The 15,334-nt window shown below is 52.4% G+C and overlaps 2 protein-coding genes across 2 annotated transcripts in view; one reads left to right on the forward strand and one right to left on the reverse strand.

Moving 5' to 3' along the window:
• SOGA1 (suppressor of glucose, autophagy associated 1) overlaps positions 1 to 15,334 on the reverse strand; it is a 77,105-nt gene that overhangs the window by 45,517 nt on the left and 16,254 nt on the right. The window contains 2 exon segments of the mRNA XM_025469968.3: positions 2,389 to 2,547; positions 9,574 to 9,798. Of these exon segments, the coding sequence (XP_025325753.1) occupies positions 2,389 to 2,547; positions 9,574 to 9,798 (384 nt within the window).
• LOC112641811 (glyceraldehyde-3-phosphate dehydrogenase) lies at positions 7,980 to 9,256 on the forward strand. The gene has a single exon (XM_025419139.3). It carries the CDS (start codon positions 8,053 to 8,055, stop codon positions 9,052 to 9,054), a length of 1,002 nt encoding a protein of 333 aa, XP_025274924.1. The 5' UTR covers positions 7,980 to 8,052; the 3' UTR covers positions 9,055 to 9,256.

Consider the following 15,334-nt stretch of genomic DNA (forward strand, 5'->3'; position numbering starts at 1 on the left):
TTTTATTATCCTAAACTGAAACTCTCTACCCCCTGAATACCAATCCCCCACTCCCTCCTCTGTCCAGCACCTGGTTACCTCTATCCTACTCTCTGTTTCTATAATTTGACTACCCTAACTAGCTCCTACAAGTGGAATCATATAATACTAGTCTATTGATGGCTGGCTTATCTCACTTTGCACCACGGCTTCAAGGTTCACCCATGATGTAGCAGGTGTCAGAATTTCAGTCCTTCTTGAGGCTTACCGAGAGTCCACTGTATGTATGTATATTCACTGATGTACATTTGGTATGCTTCTACCTTTTGCCTATTGTGAATACTGCTGCTAGGAACACAGGGGTACAAATATCTGTTCATGTCCCTGCTTTCAATTCTTTTGGGCATACATCCCGAGGTGGATTTGCTAGCTCCTATAATAATTGCATGTATAATTTGTTCAGGAATTGCCATACTACTTTATTCTTTGTAACTCCTTCATAGTGTTCTATGGTTACCCAATTTTCGTGCTGGTCATAAACTCATGAGCTGGGTACTGTTATTATCCCAATGTCACAGATGGAGAAACTGAGACTTAGAGAGGACTTGGCTTCAGGGCTTCAGCCATATCTCTGTCAAGGAAGGGTGGGGGAACTCAAGCAGGCTGTCTCTTTCTGAGCCTCAGCTTCCTCTCCTCTACAATAGAAACATGCTGAGTTGGGGCGCCTAGGTGGCTCAGTCGGTTAAGTGTCCGACTCATGATTTTGGCTCAGGTCATGATCTCAGGGTCCTAAGACTGAGTTGCGTGTCAGGCTCTGCACTCAGCAGGAAGTCTGCTCTCTCCCTCTTCCTCTGCCCCCAATCCTGCTCACATGCTCTCTCTCAAATAAATAAATCTTTAAAAAGAAAGAAAGAAAAAAAAAAAAAAGAAAGAAAGAGGGACGCCTGGGTGGCTCAGCAGTTGAGCATCTGCCTTTGGCTCAGAGCATGATCCTGGAGTCCCAGGATTGAGTCCTGGGATCAAGTCCCACATTGGGCTTCCTGCATGGAGCCTGCTTCTCCCTCTGCCTGTGTCTGCCTCTCTCTCTCTCTCTGTGTCTCTCATGAATAAATAAATAAAATCTTTAAAAAAAAAGAAAAGGAGGGGAGGGAGGGAAGGAGGGAGAAGGAAGGAAGGAAAGACACTAAGCTCCAGGGTACTCTCTGAAACTCTCCCCTTTTCACTATCAAGGGTGACAGCAATGAGATGTGTGAAGATGGTTCCCTGTGTTGTCGGCCAGGCCAAGGCGGGGTGGGGGTGGGGGTGGGGGGGCTGCCTGACAGGGCCCCACAGCAGCCCTCAGCAGCAAATGCCCCCAGTCTCTGCAATGAGATGCTGTTAGCACAACAGAGCAACACGCCCAGGAGGGAGGACACTGAAGGGCTGTTCTGGCCTCAGGGCTGTGGTGTCTCAGTCCTGGAACACTGGCATGCCTGCCCTCGGGGAAGGTAAGGAGTGCCCTAGAACAATGTACAATCCTAGGATACCCTCGTGAGCAGCCAGAGAGCTGAGACCCAGCTGTGCCTCTATGATCAGGAGCTACCCAAGGCCATCAGGAACACAGATCCCTGAATTCTAGAGGATTCCAGCCCCTAGGGGTCACCTAGGGAAGGCTTTCAAGAGGCATTCTGCAGAGCCCACTGGGCTCTGTGAAACCTTGAGGACATCCCTCCTTCTCTCAGGGGCTATTTCCTCATTCATAAAATGGGTACAATCACAACCTCACTGGGCCTCTATGAAAATTGTTGAGATAAAGTATCTAGCATGGTACTTAACATGCTGCATGCCCAACATTTAGCAGAAGGCAGACAATACATACAAGGGGAAGAGCTCATATGAACAAAGACAGACAGGCCAGTGCCTGGGAAAGTGTCTAATGTCTTAAAATCTGTGTCGAGGTACTGGCCAGAGGCCCGGCCCCAGCACCGCCTTCATACCAAATGGCAGCCCCTAAAGCATGTCTGCACAAGTTATCCCAGCTAGTCTTCTCAGTGACTCAGGGCATCGCTGTCCCATTCTGGAAGTGAGGAAACTGAGGCAGAGGGCCCCACAGGGGTCACTGTGGAATGCTTTCTCAGTTAATCCCCCCAACAGTTGCAGTTCTTTGGCAGATGACTGTCTCCTTCATTAACTTGTAGACTCTTGGTGGACAGGAGTCTTTCACTCACCACTGTGCCCTCCGAGTCCAGCACACAGTGTACACAGTGGGCGCTCAGGAAATGTGTGCAGGAGGAATGAATGCATGAATAAGACAGCTCTGCCAGGGAGGCATGACCGTGCAAACACAGCGCTTCCGAGCCCCTGGCCAGGTGGGGCTGGCACACACCCACCTGCCTTGGCCTGGCCCTGCAGAGATGGACCGGCCCTCACCTCTCTCGGCCGTTCCAACTCCGTCTGCAGCACCTGCTTGGCCAGCTCGGTCTCGATAAGCCGCTGCCGAAGCTCCTCGTTCTCCTCCTCCAGCCGTGCCCGTTTCTTCTCCACTGTCTCCAGCTCCTTATGCAGCCGCACAGAGATGTCCTTAGAGACCTGGGCAAGGGTGGGTGATGAGATTGGTAAGCAAGGGTGGGTGATGATCCACTTAGGCTACAGAGCAACCTCCCCCAGCAGACTGTGTCTCTCCTCACCCCTGCTTAGCAGATGAGGAAACTGAGGCACAAAGAAGTCAGTAAAGGGTAGAGGTCACACAGCCAGGAAATGGCAGAAGCAAAACCCAAACCCAGACACCCAGTGCTCCCAATGTCTGTGTCCGAGTTCAGTCTCCCCAGGAAGCTAGAAAGGCCCTGCCAGTTTTTAACAAGGCTTTTTCAATTACCTGGGGCATTCTGTGCTTTTGAGTCTCACGAGAGCCTGCGGCAGGGCCAGAGAGGCTCATTTTAAAAGTAGGGAAGTGAGCTGGAGTTGAAACCAGAGCAAGATGGTGGCCCTAGGGCCATCTGAATCACATTGCTGCCAGTGTCCAGCCCGTGACCCTGGGCAAATCATTTCCTCACTCTGTCCCTCAGTCTCCTTAACTGCAAAAAGGGTGCAGTGGTAGCAGCAGCCTCATGGGCCCAACAGGAGGACTGAATCAGCTTTGCACAAAAAATCTCGGCCCTGGGCCAGCACAGTGAGTCCTGGGGAGTGGTGATGCCGAAGCTCAGAGAGGGGCAGGACTTGCTAGAGGTCGTGGTGTGACCCCGAGGCTGGTTTCCAATTGTCTGGGATATAAAACATGCTCTAAATGACAAAGGCTGGGCATGTGTCCAAGTCATCCATACAGAAAGGAACTAACAGAGTTGCAAACACCAATCCTGGTTCCAGGGATCTGCAGCAAAAGCACCCCATTTCCTCGAGGACAGCCTGGAGATCCAACACCAGGAAAGGGGGCATCCGGGGATGAGGAAGGCCCTTCTGAGCTGGTAAATCACCACTATCCCTGAGTGGTCCAGGCACTATCAGTTGTTGAATACCTACTGTGTGCCAGATTCATTCATCTTCACCCCAATTCTGTCTGAGGCTTACAGAATAAGTGACTTGACTTGGGGTCATGCAAAGCCAGTATGAGTTGAGCTGGGAGAAGCCCCTGGGATTTGCCTGAGGGGCCAGTGTGGCCAGGGCTCTGGAGGGGCACGAGGGCTTTGCCAGCAAGAGGTATGTGAGGGGCAGAAAGCCCAACGCCCCATGCCTGCCAGTCTTGGAAACAACCGTTGCACCTCCTCCATTCCGGAAGGGAAGAGGGCCCTCCCTGGCTCTGCCCTCTGCCTGGGCCCAGGCCCAGCTCGGCACGGACCCGTTGGCAGTATGAGAGACAGGCCAGGAAAAACAACAGCCAGAAAGGAAATTCAGCACTGCCTCCCCCTGCCTCTGTTGTCCACCGTGGCTCTCTGTCCCTGGAGGTCCCCAAGGGCAACCAGAATCGTGCCTTGTCCACAAAGTGGGATGAGCGACACCTCAATATCAGAACAAGGACTTGGCACGTGGGGAAAACCAGACTGAGTCTGATTCTAGCACTGGATGTGTGTGTGACCCCCACAGCAAGTTTATTTATGGATTCGGTGTCGGCGTGGTCATTGGTAAATGGAATGGATACAGCCTACTCCCAGGTGCTGCTGTGAGGATTAAATGACACAATCCTTGGGCTGGTGGCTAGATCATCAAAAAATAGAACTTTTTTTTTTTTTAAGAAATATAACTTTTTAATGCACTGTCAGGATCACTGCTTCACCTCTGTGCACTTGGCTATGGTTCCCAGTCTGAGGCTACCAGGTCACCCAGAAAGCCCCTGTCCTGATCAATACTCCATTCACTCATTCATTCATTCATTCATTCATCCTGCTTAGCCGTGGGGGCAGGAGTCATGGGCCAGAATGCTGAAGACCCCGGACCATGCCTGGGTTCCTTCATATCCCTGTGTCCCAGCAGCAGCACACACTCTAGCACACCCTAATGCCGAGTAAATGCTGGAGAGCAAACAAATTCAAGGTTCCAAAAAGTGAAAAGGGAGGGAGATAAAAGAATGACTGCAATATGGGGAGCTGCACCTACCCTAACTAGATTAGGGACGCGCCCCTCAACCACCCAGCCCACCCACTGTCCACAGAGGGCTGTGTCCTCGACTGATGTGAGGGCTCAGCAGCAGGTGGCTTCTCCCCTTGGGGCCAGCTCCTCTCCATCTGAGGGGTTGCTCCACCTACCGCGGCCTCAACTTGGGAGGCGACACTCCCCACCAAGAAATCATGATCCATGTGGATTCCCGGATCCTCTTGGGTTCATAAATGACTCTGTGACTTCATCCGTTCCAGGAGTCTGGACACTCCTTCCATCCCATTCTCCACAGGATCTCCTTCCCCAACTGTCCCCGACCCCCAAGGGTTGCTGTGTCAAGAACGCTCAACCCCAGGCAGCTGACGGGATTCCAGCGAGAACAAAAGAGCCCTTAATTTCAGATCCCACAGAACCCTGCGCCCCCAGTGGAGGCCCACAGGAGCAAAGAGCACAGTAGCCTGGAAGGCAGGAGTCTGGTGGCCTCAGCCTGTCCTTTCCTCTCTCTGAGCCTCAGTGGTCCTGCGTGCCCTCGCCTCTCACAGGTGATTTATAGAATCAGCTGTCACTTCCTAACACCATGTGCCTTTCATCCCCTTGGGAAGGGCTTGATTAATGCCATTCTGAGGTGTGAAGAGGAAAGGTCACTTCCCCAAGGTCACACGGCTAGGCAGCTACAGAACCAAGGGTTGAAATCCTGTGGGTCAACTCTAGAGTTCTGCTCTCCACCTAACCCTGTTGTTGGCCCAAAGCCTGAAGACATTATATTATTATCAGCACTAAAAGTATTAATAACGGGGCACCTGGGTGGCTCAGTGGTTGGGTGTCTGCCTTCCGTTCAGGTCATGATCCCAGAGTCCTGGGATCGAGTTCTGCATCGGGCTCCCTGCAGGAAGCCTGCTTCTCCCTCTGCCTATATCTCTGTCTTTCTCTGTGTGTCTCTCAAGAATAAAAAGAATAAATAAGTAAAATCTTAAATAATAATAATAATAATAATAATAATAATAATAAGCCTAGCAGTGGGTTCACTACGTCAGATGCTCACAGGGCCCCACCTGCTTGTCTCATTTCATGCTTTTATGGTCCTCCCAACTACTCCCAGGGCTAGGGGACTGAGATACTATGGGAGGTGAAGCAGCTGCAGCTTCCGGACACCAGGGCAAATCCCCAAAGCACAAACAATGCACTCAGCCATGAGGTCACTGTTTACAGCACTGAGGCCTGTCTCCTGCCAAATGCAACCAGCAACCTCCAGGCCACAGCCCCCCTGCTCATCGGGCTTCTCAGCTCATGGGCCTCCCTGTCAGTCACTCCGAATCCTCAGGGAGGGGGAAATGGGTGGTGGGGCCTGGGAATCTGCATTGAGAATAAGCACTGCAGGGGATTTTTATCCACACAAGCGGGTTGAGATTCTGGCCCCCCCTGCCCTGGTCTTGCCCCAGCCACTTGCCATACTAGTGCCTTATAAGTTCTTCTCCCAAACAGTAACACCACAATCAACATTTGCTCCTTTGCTGGGTGAACACTCCACACCAGATTTCATGGCCACCCCACTTTTACTTGAACTATTTCATTTTATCCTCACAAAAATCTCTACAGGTAAAAACTAGTTTGATCTCCATTTACTGAGGCTCAGAGCTGTGAGGGAGCTTAGCAAAGGCCACACACCAAGCAAGTGGGAGAGCAGGTCTTTGCAGCGCCGTCTCCCTGCCTTCCTTGTGCTGGGCAATGTTCCCCCTGAGGCTCTGTGGGGCATGTGAGCCATGAGGGCCACAGACAGAGACAGCCTGAGGAGGGGTGGATACCAAAGTTTCATTTATGGCACCTCCACCAATAACCAACCTCCTCGACAAAACCACTGGAACTGCAAAAGCCCTAGAGATTTGGCTGCTCTAAGCCCCATATTTAACAGAAGAAGAAACTGGGGAACCTGGGTGGCTCAGTGGTTGAGGGTCTGCCTTTGGCTCAGGTCATGATCCCAGGGTCCTGGGATCAAGTCCATCAGGATCCCCACAGGAAGCCTGCTTCTCCCTCTGCCTATATCTCTGCCTCTCTCTGTGTGTCTTGTGAGTAAGTAAATAAAATCTTTAAAAATAGTAATAATTGGCTATCCTTTACAAAAAAAAAAGGAGAAACTGAGGCCCCAAGCAGTGGCCCAATGTCAGTCTGGGCACGAGCCAAGGAGCTAGCAGAACAAGTCAGAGAGTCCCCAGGGATACCCAGATCTGGGGTCCCCTCCCCAGCTGGGCCATCAAGCCCTCCCAGGAAATACCACAACTCTGAGAACCCCTAAAGTGCCTGAGAACAAGCCTAGCACGCCGGGCAGAGTGCAGTGGCCAGAGGCATCCAGCCAGGGCCTGAAGAGATGAGCTCAGCACTCCAGCTGCAGGGGCAGGGAGAAGAGGGAGAGAAGGGGGCAAGGTGGATGCTGATTGGCCAGTTCAAATCCCAACAGAAGGGGCGGCTTCCCTGTGCTTGGAGCAAAGAGACCACCCCCCTCCCACCCATACACCAGCTGCTCTCCGCTCCTCCCAGGGAGGCGCAGGCGAGCTGGCCCAGTCGGTCCTCCTCCCCCGCTTATCTCTCTAAGGCTGATTCTGGTGTGAAGGCCGCAGATCTCCAACCACCCAGGCCCCAATTCTGCTCGGTCTGAGCTCCCGGGGCTCCTCACCCCACCTCCCTCTAATCTAGGGCCTGGGGTTTGAATACCTGTATAACCATTTATCCAGAGGGCTGCCTTGTCAGGGAGCTTTGGCCCTGGGGGTACACTCTTTCTGAGCTCAGTGTTCTCATCCGCACAGCAGACGTAATCCCAGGGTGCACACAAAAGACATGGGAAATGTGAGCCTGCCTATGGCTCCCGGTTTACCCCCCGCCCCCCAGGCCCTTACAGAGAGCAATCTCTCCCTCTGCATTCCTCCTCTCCACACCTGGCTCAGGCCCCCTCCTCCTTCAGGTCACCCCTGCAGGAAGAGCCCCCTAGAGCCCTCAGGGCTGCACCTCCATCCCCAGCTCCAACATCCTCCTGCTCACACTGGGCCCCACCAAGATCTCAGCCCTCAGCCCAGGGCACACAGACAAGAAAGAGGTCTGTTCTTCTAGAGGCCCCTCCTGTCAGCCTCCAGCTCATCAGCAGGAAGGGGAGGTCAGATACGGGAGGCTGATAAGCCTGCACTGTACCAAGTACACACCAAGTGTCATGTGACCTTGCATAGGCACTTCCTTTCTCTAAGCCTCACTTTCCTCATCCAGAAAATGGGACTAATAATAACAGCTACAGTTTTGAGTGTTTACACAAACACTCTCTTCTAACCCTCATAGAACCCTGTGAGGCAAGGGCTGCTATGATACTCATTTTACAGATGAGGAAACTGAAATTTAGGTGACATGCTCAAAATCACCAAATTTAATAAATTATAAAAAAAATTTAAAAAACAGGCTCTCTGCTCCTCCCCGCCCGACAGACAGCCGCGTCTTCTGGTGCAGCCCCAGGCGCGTCCCCGAGGCACGATGGTGAAGGTCGGAGTGAACGGATTTGGCCGTATTGGGCGCCTGGTCACCAGGGCTGCTTTTAACTCTGGCAAAGTGGATATTGTCGCCATCAATGACCCCTTCATTGATCTCAACTACATGGTGTACATGTTCCAGTATGATTCTACCCACGGCAAATTCCACGGCACAGTCAAGGCTGAGAACGGGAAACTTGTCATCAACGGGAAGTCCATCTCCATCTTCCAGGAGCGAGATCCCGCCAACATCAAATGGGGTGATGCTGGTGCTGAGTATGTTGTGGAGTCCACTGGGGTCTTCACCACCATGGAGAAGGCTGGGGCTCACTTGAAAGGCGGGGCCAAGAGGGTCATCATCTCTGCTCCTTCTGCTGATGCCCCCATGTTTGTGATGGGCGTGAACCATGAGAAGTATGACAACTCCCTCAAGATTGTCAGCAATGCCTCCTGCACCACCAACTGCTTGGCTCCTCTAGCCAAAGTCATCCATGACCACTTCGGCATCGTGGAGGGCCTCATGACCACCGTCCATGCCATCACTGCCACCCAGAAGACCGTGGACGGCCCCTCTGGGAAGCTGTGGCGTGACGGCCGAGGGGCTGCCCAGAACATCATCCCTGCTTCCACTGGCGCTGCCAAGGCTGTGGGCAAGGTCATCCCTGAGCTGAACGGGAAGCTCACTGGCATGGCCTTCCGTGTCCCCACCCCCAATGTATCAGTTGTGGATCTGACCTGCCGCCTGGAGAAAGCTGCCAAATATGACGACATCAAGAAGGTAGTGAAGCAGGCATCGGAGGGACCCCTCAAGGGCATCCTGGGCTACACTGAGGACCAGGTGGTCTCCTGTGACTTTAACAGTGACACCCACTCTTCCACCTTCGACGCCGGGGCTGGCATTGCCCTCAATGACCACTTTGTCAAGCTCATTTCCTGGTATGACAATGAATTTGGCTACAGCAACCGGGTGGTGGACCTCATGGTCCACATGGCCTCCAAGGAGTAAGAGCCTCCTGGACCACCAGCCCCAGCAAGAACAAGAGGAAGAGAGAGGCCCTCAGCTGCTGGGGAGTCCCTGCCCCAACTTAATCCCCCAACACACTGAGAGAATCTCCTGACCTCCAATTTACATCCTAGACCCCAAGGAAGGGGAAGGGCTTGGGGAGCCCTACCTTGTCATGTACCATCAATAAAGTATACTGTACCCAGCGGAAAAAAAAAAAAAAAAAAAAAAATTTAAAAAACAAAGAAACCTCCACAGATAGTGAGTGTAGTGAGTGCAGGGACAACTCAGAGCCCAGCATGTGGTTGACACTCGGAGTGGCTGCCTTTAGTAGGATTCACATTTATGATATCCCTTTGGAGCCCCCATGGGAAATGGGTCATCAGCTCACGATGGATCCCCCCTTTACAGATGAGGAAGCTGAGGCCCAGAGAGCTAGGGTAACTTGCTCAAGGACACACAAGAAGCGAGGTGTGGGCTGACCCAGGCTCGGCCGGGGCTTGGGGAAGGCCCAGAGCTTACCTTGACATCCTGCTCCAGTCCACGGATGAGCTCCCCATCCACCTGGCCAGTCTGCGCAGCACGGAGGCTGCGGCGCTCAGCCTTGCGCAGCCGGTACTGCAGGATGCGGCATGTCTTGCTGGCCTGGTCTAGCTGCTGCCGCAGCTCCTGCAACTGGTACACATCCTCCTCCATGTAGACGTCCCGCATCTCCAGCATCTCAGCCCGCAGCTCCTCGATCTCGTCCTGCAGGGGGAAGGGGATGGTCAGGTCACTGGGCCCTGTGGCAGTGGCCTGTAGGTCTGGCGGCAGACCACACCCAACACTCTCCTAGGCCCCTTGGAGGCCTGGGTGTGGGAGGACCCCGAAAGACATCTAGGTCCTCATTCTCAGAACCTGTGAATGTGTTACCTTACATGGCAAAAGGGACTTTGCAAAGGAGATGAAGCTAAGGATCTCGAGGTGGGGAGATTTTCCTAAATTATATCTGGGCAGCCCAATGTAATCATGAGGGCAGGCAAGGAGAGCAAAGTGGGAAAGGTGACATGATGACAAAGACAGAGGTCAAAAAAAAAAAAAAAAAAAAGACAGAGGTCAGAGAGACACGTTCTGGAGATGGAGGAAGGGCCACAAAGCGGGGAATACAGGCTGCCTGCTGGAAAAGGGGCTAGATCCTCCCCCGGAGCCTGGCTGTGTGGCCTGGCCAACAGAGCTCTGCTAACACCTTGATTTTCAGACTTCCAACCTCCAGAACTGTCAGATAATAATCTGGGATGGTTTTAAGCCACTCAATCTGTGGAATTTGTTGCAGCAGTAATAGGAAACTAACGACTCTGGGGAAGCAGGACAGGCTCATTCAACAAGCATCCATGGGTACCAACTATGTGCCAGACCCTGTGCCAGGCACAGGGGTGGAAAGGGACAGCACAGACCCTTCTGCATGGAACCCCAGATCACACTGGTGAGACATGATAAACCAACAAATTAAAAATCCAAATAAGGGTAGCCTGGGTGGTTCAGTGGTTTAGTTTAGCGCCGCCTTCAGCCTGAGGCATGATCCTGTAGCGCTCCCCGCAGGGAGCCTGCTTCTCTCTCTGCCTGTGTTTCTGCCTCTTTCTGTGTCTCTCATGAATAAATAAATAAATAAAATCTTTAAAAATAAATAAATAAATAAAAATCCAAATAAGAGTCAAGAAACAAAACCCCACACTGAGGTAATATGCTAGACTGATGACAAAAGGCCATGTCCAAGGACATGGTCAGGGTGGCCAGCTCCATAGAAGGGACATTAGAGCTGAGGGAAGAAGGAACAGCCATGCAGGCAGACAGAAAGGGAGAGGTGACTCTAGGCAGAAGGTCTGCCTAAAGTGTGTGCAAAGGCTCAGAGACAGGTCAGAGCTCAATGTGTCAGAAGTCAGCAAGGTGGCCCGCGTAGCAAGAGGAGGGTGGGCTGAGGCTGGGCAAACACACAGGGGTCAGTCATCTAAGGCCGTGGAAGGCCAAGTAAAGAGTTTGGGTTTTAAGCGGAGGGTGTTGGGGGGATGATCTCACTTCCTCAAGGCAGCTTCTGACCACCCGTCATCAGCTCCCAGATGTCCCTCACTTCCCCTTTGTCACCACGAGCACGTCTGAATTCTCTAATCGTTTGTCTTCCCTTTAGTGTGAGTATCTGGGGGGGCTGCCCCACGTCTACCCTGCTCCCTGCTGCATCCTCCCACACCCAGCACAGGCCTAGCACCCCACAGGCTCCCAACAAACATTAATTGAATGAATGAATGCACGTCCAGTTATGCAAACAACCACAAAAAAGACACACCAACCTGAAACCATCATTGGACAGAATGTAAAGGGATGAATGAGGGAACCCAGCAGGATAATTATGATGTCTAATAACAAATGTGGAAACTGAGTCACAAATAGAAATATCTACTCTTAAGTAAGATTGTACACTAAAAAGAGAAACTGAGTCACAGGGGAGGAATGATCTGCCAAAGGCATCCCTGAGGAGCCAGAGAAAGCCGCCAAGGGCAGTACTGATGAGCGCAAGGCAGGGGTAGGTCGGAGAAGCAAAAAAACAACTGCAAGTCCCAGGGAGAAGCCACCATCCAGACAGTGTGTTCACTAGCCTCTGCACCTTCCTTTCCCCAAAGAAAGTGGGTGGCTCCCTCTGGGGGCATGGCCTGGGGTTGCCCAGAGCCCCCCAGAGACTGGGTGGGTCAGTTTAATTCAGGAGCCGTGTTAGGAAACAGGCCAGTTCTCAGTGTGAAAGCTCACCTGTCTGTTTGATTCCTGTGGACTATTTCTCACATGGACAGAAGATGAAGAGGGAAGGAACAGGTATCTGATTCTCCCAACGACAGATACCGTCTGGTTCCCACCATCAACCCTAGGACTTAATCCCCACTTGCCACCACAGGCTCCCCCCTAGGGATGGCTTCAGCAATGTGGATGGCACTGCCTACACCAGCTGCTGAAGAAGAGTCACCTCGCCAGGACCCCGCCTCCACCTCCATCCCAATACACACACAGACTCATGGCCACCATGCCAAGTGGACAGAACTAAAAGTGGAAAAAGAAGAAGTGAGACAGTCAATGATCACACCAGTCAAAAGAAATGAGGAAGTGAAGAGTCCACATACCATTTCATCTGGTGGATTAAGGAAGCATAAAGGAAAGGGCACGCAGGAAGTATGGGCCAGTCGGCTAAACCCAAATTAAGCCAGCCTCCAGAGGCGCCTGTGTTCAAATCCCCACAGTGCTATGGACTAGCATCACACTTATTCTCACTGCAGTCTCGTTGACAGGTGACAGGGAGGATATGGTGGTCTGAGTGGACCTGAAGCTCAGGATGATCCAAGGAGAAAGGCAGGGAACATACAAGCTCCTAGTGTTGGGCTACATTAATAGATGTACGACATTTAAGTCACGAGAGGTGATATCTCTCAACAGAGGACTGTATCCAGAGCACTAAAGTCAATTTGGACTCACATTTACTTATTTATTTATCTTTAGTTTTAAATAACTGATTTTTCTATTTAGAAAAGTAAATCATGATCATAGAGACAGTTTTGAAAATACAGAAAACCGGGCAGCCCCGGTGGCCCAGCGGTTTAGTGCCACCTTCAGCCCGGGGCGTGATCCTAGAGACCTGGGATTGAGTCCCACGTCGGGTTCCCTGCATGGAGCCTGCTTCTCCCTCTGCCTGTGTCTCTGCCCCCCTCTCTCTCTGTGTCTGTCATGAATAAATAAAACCTTAAAAAAAAATACAGAAAACCTAAATCAGTCATAATTCCTCCCCCTGGTCCTAAGTCACACTGGCTCTCGAAGCGTGGTCCCTGGACCAGCAGCGTATAACCAACCATCACTGGGGAACTTATCAGAAATTTTGCCGCCTCAATCGATACCCACTGAATCAGAAACTCTGGGGGTTGGCTACCCAAGTGACTCTAAGTCGAGGGGTTTCCGGAAGGAAAACTTCTTCCTAAAAGGGCAAGAGCCATCTGTGGCAGTACCACAAGACCAGGGCAGAGACTCAGAGCAGAGACTCAATAAGCGTCTATTGAATAAGTGAATGAATAAATGATCTTTCTCACATGAGCAGCTGTCTCCCCAGGGTCTGCCCTGGACCACAGTCAGTTTCTGAAAATGCAGGATGTTGCATTCATGCCAGCTCCATCTCTCCATGGGGCAAAGGGGGGCCCAGGCCCATGGGGGCTTGTCCCAGCTGCAGGCAGAATGCGGGTCAGCCCCTCCTGGCACGGCCCACGTAGGAGGACCAGTCCACAAAGGCAGGCTTGTGGCCCCGCACGGGCTGGGTTGGCTGCGCTAAGGCCAGCAGAAGCCAGTGAATGCAGAATTTAGGTGGGCACCAAGCTTTCAGGCCTGGGGTGAGGCCGGGGAAAGGGGCTGCTAGGACATTGTGGGGGGACCTGGGAGGGCAGGACCCTGCATCACTCCAGAGATTCTGAGACCTCACAGAGCCTTCCATGGCTGCTCAGTCCTCCAGTCCCAGCCCCTGGCCCTAAAAAGCCCTCAGGTGACAGTGTCACCCAACTAACAGAGCTGGTAGAGAGGGAGGGGAGCCCAGGCTTCCCTGCTCCTTCACAGTTCACGGGCCTCAGTGCTTTCCCTCCCAGACCCCCCGACCATGTACATGTAGCAGGGAAGGGAACAAACCACTGGACTCCATGGGCAAAAGGTGGTTGGCCGCCAACACTGGTGGGAGGACCCCAAACTTTATTCTCCCCTGCAGATAGGGAAAGGCCAACAGTGCCCACCTCAGAGGCTGGGGGCCCTGATTCTCAGCCTCACAGTTGGAAGGGTCAGCCTAAAGAAGCCGGGGAACGGTGTTCAGACCAGGCACGGCCTGCCAGCCCCCCAACGGCCATCCATCACCTCTGGCTGCTTCTTTTTTTTTTTTTTTTTTTTTTAATTTTTATTTATTTATGATAGTCACAGAGAGAGAGAGAGGCACAGAGACACAGGCAGAGGGAGAAGCAGGCTCCATGCACCGGGAGCCCGATGTGGGATTCGATCCCGGGTCTCCAGGATCGCGCCCTGGGCCAAAGGCAGGCGCCAAACCGCTGCGCCACCCAGGGATCCCTGGCTGCTTCTTCAAGCTGACTGTCTCTTCCCCTTGAAGCTTACCCTGATTGTTTAACATGGACTGAGAAGTGGGGTGCAGGGAGGGATTGAGAATAGGAACGGGGCACCCTGCTACCAGAGTAGTCTTTTTTTTTTTTTTTTTAAGGATTTTATTTATTTATTTATAAAAGACACAGAGAAAAAGAGGCATAGATATAGGCAGAGGAAGAAGCAGGCTTCCTGTGGAGAGCCCGATATAGGACTTGAGTCAAGGACCCCGGGGGATCCCTGGGTGGCACAGCGGTTTAGCACCTGCCTTTGGCCCAGGGCGCGATCCTGGAGACCCGGGATCGAATCCCACGTCGGGCTCCCGGTGCATGGAGCTGCTTCTCCCTCTGCCTGTGTCTCTGCCTCTCTCTCTCTGTGTGTGTGTGACTATCATAAATAAATAAAAATTAAAAAAAAAAAAAAAAAGGACCCCGGGATCATGACCTGAGCCGAAGTCAGATGCTCAACCACTGAGCCACTCAGGCGCCCCATGTCCCCTTTTTTGCAGACAAGAAAACTGAGGCTCACAAGTGTCCTAGAGCTGCCCAAGCAAGAGAGAATGGTGGAGCTGGAATCCAGACAGGCCCATAACCATGTTCCACAATCAGGTTTGCTTGGGCTAGTCCCTCTGCTGGAATAGCCTTTGACTAACTCCTAATTTATGTCATCCTTCCAGAGCATTCCCTCCTCCCCTCTCCTCCCCTCCTCCTCTGAACTCTGTTCCTCTCTGTGCTGACAATGTTAGGTTGCATTTGCCTATTTTCAAGTCTGTCTTCCCCAAGAGCTGGGAGAAGGGCAGATGACAGGTCAGCCTCATGTCTGGTCCCCGGCACTGCCAGGACCAGCCCTCGTCCCTGTTTATAGGAGGATTAATGATCAGCAGGATGAGCTGACTTCTGCCCTATCCAGTCTCTCTCTCCACAGACCAAGGGTGGGCAGGCTCTCCAGATCCCAGCCCTAGGCCAGCTGCAAAGGGTCAGGGAGAGCCTGGACAGGGTCTCCCTACTCAGGGAACTCCTGCTCACCCACCCACTCCCTGCCCACAAAGTGTATCTCTGTCCATCCCCCTACACACCCTCCCGACAATCCATGAGGTCCTGCAGGAAGCAGCCTCTCAGAGGCAGACCTGCTCCCCAAAACGGATTAGTTC

Source organism: Canis lupus, chromosome 24 (assembly GCF_003254725.2).
Source record: "Canis lupus dingo isolate Sandy chromosome 24, ASM325472v2, whole genome shotgun sequence".
In the NCBI taxonomy this organism is placed as follows: domain Eukaryota; kingdom Metazoa; phylum Chordata; class Mammalia; order Carnivora; family Canidae; genus Canis; species Canis lupus.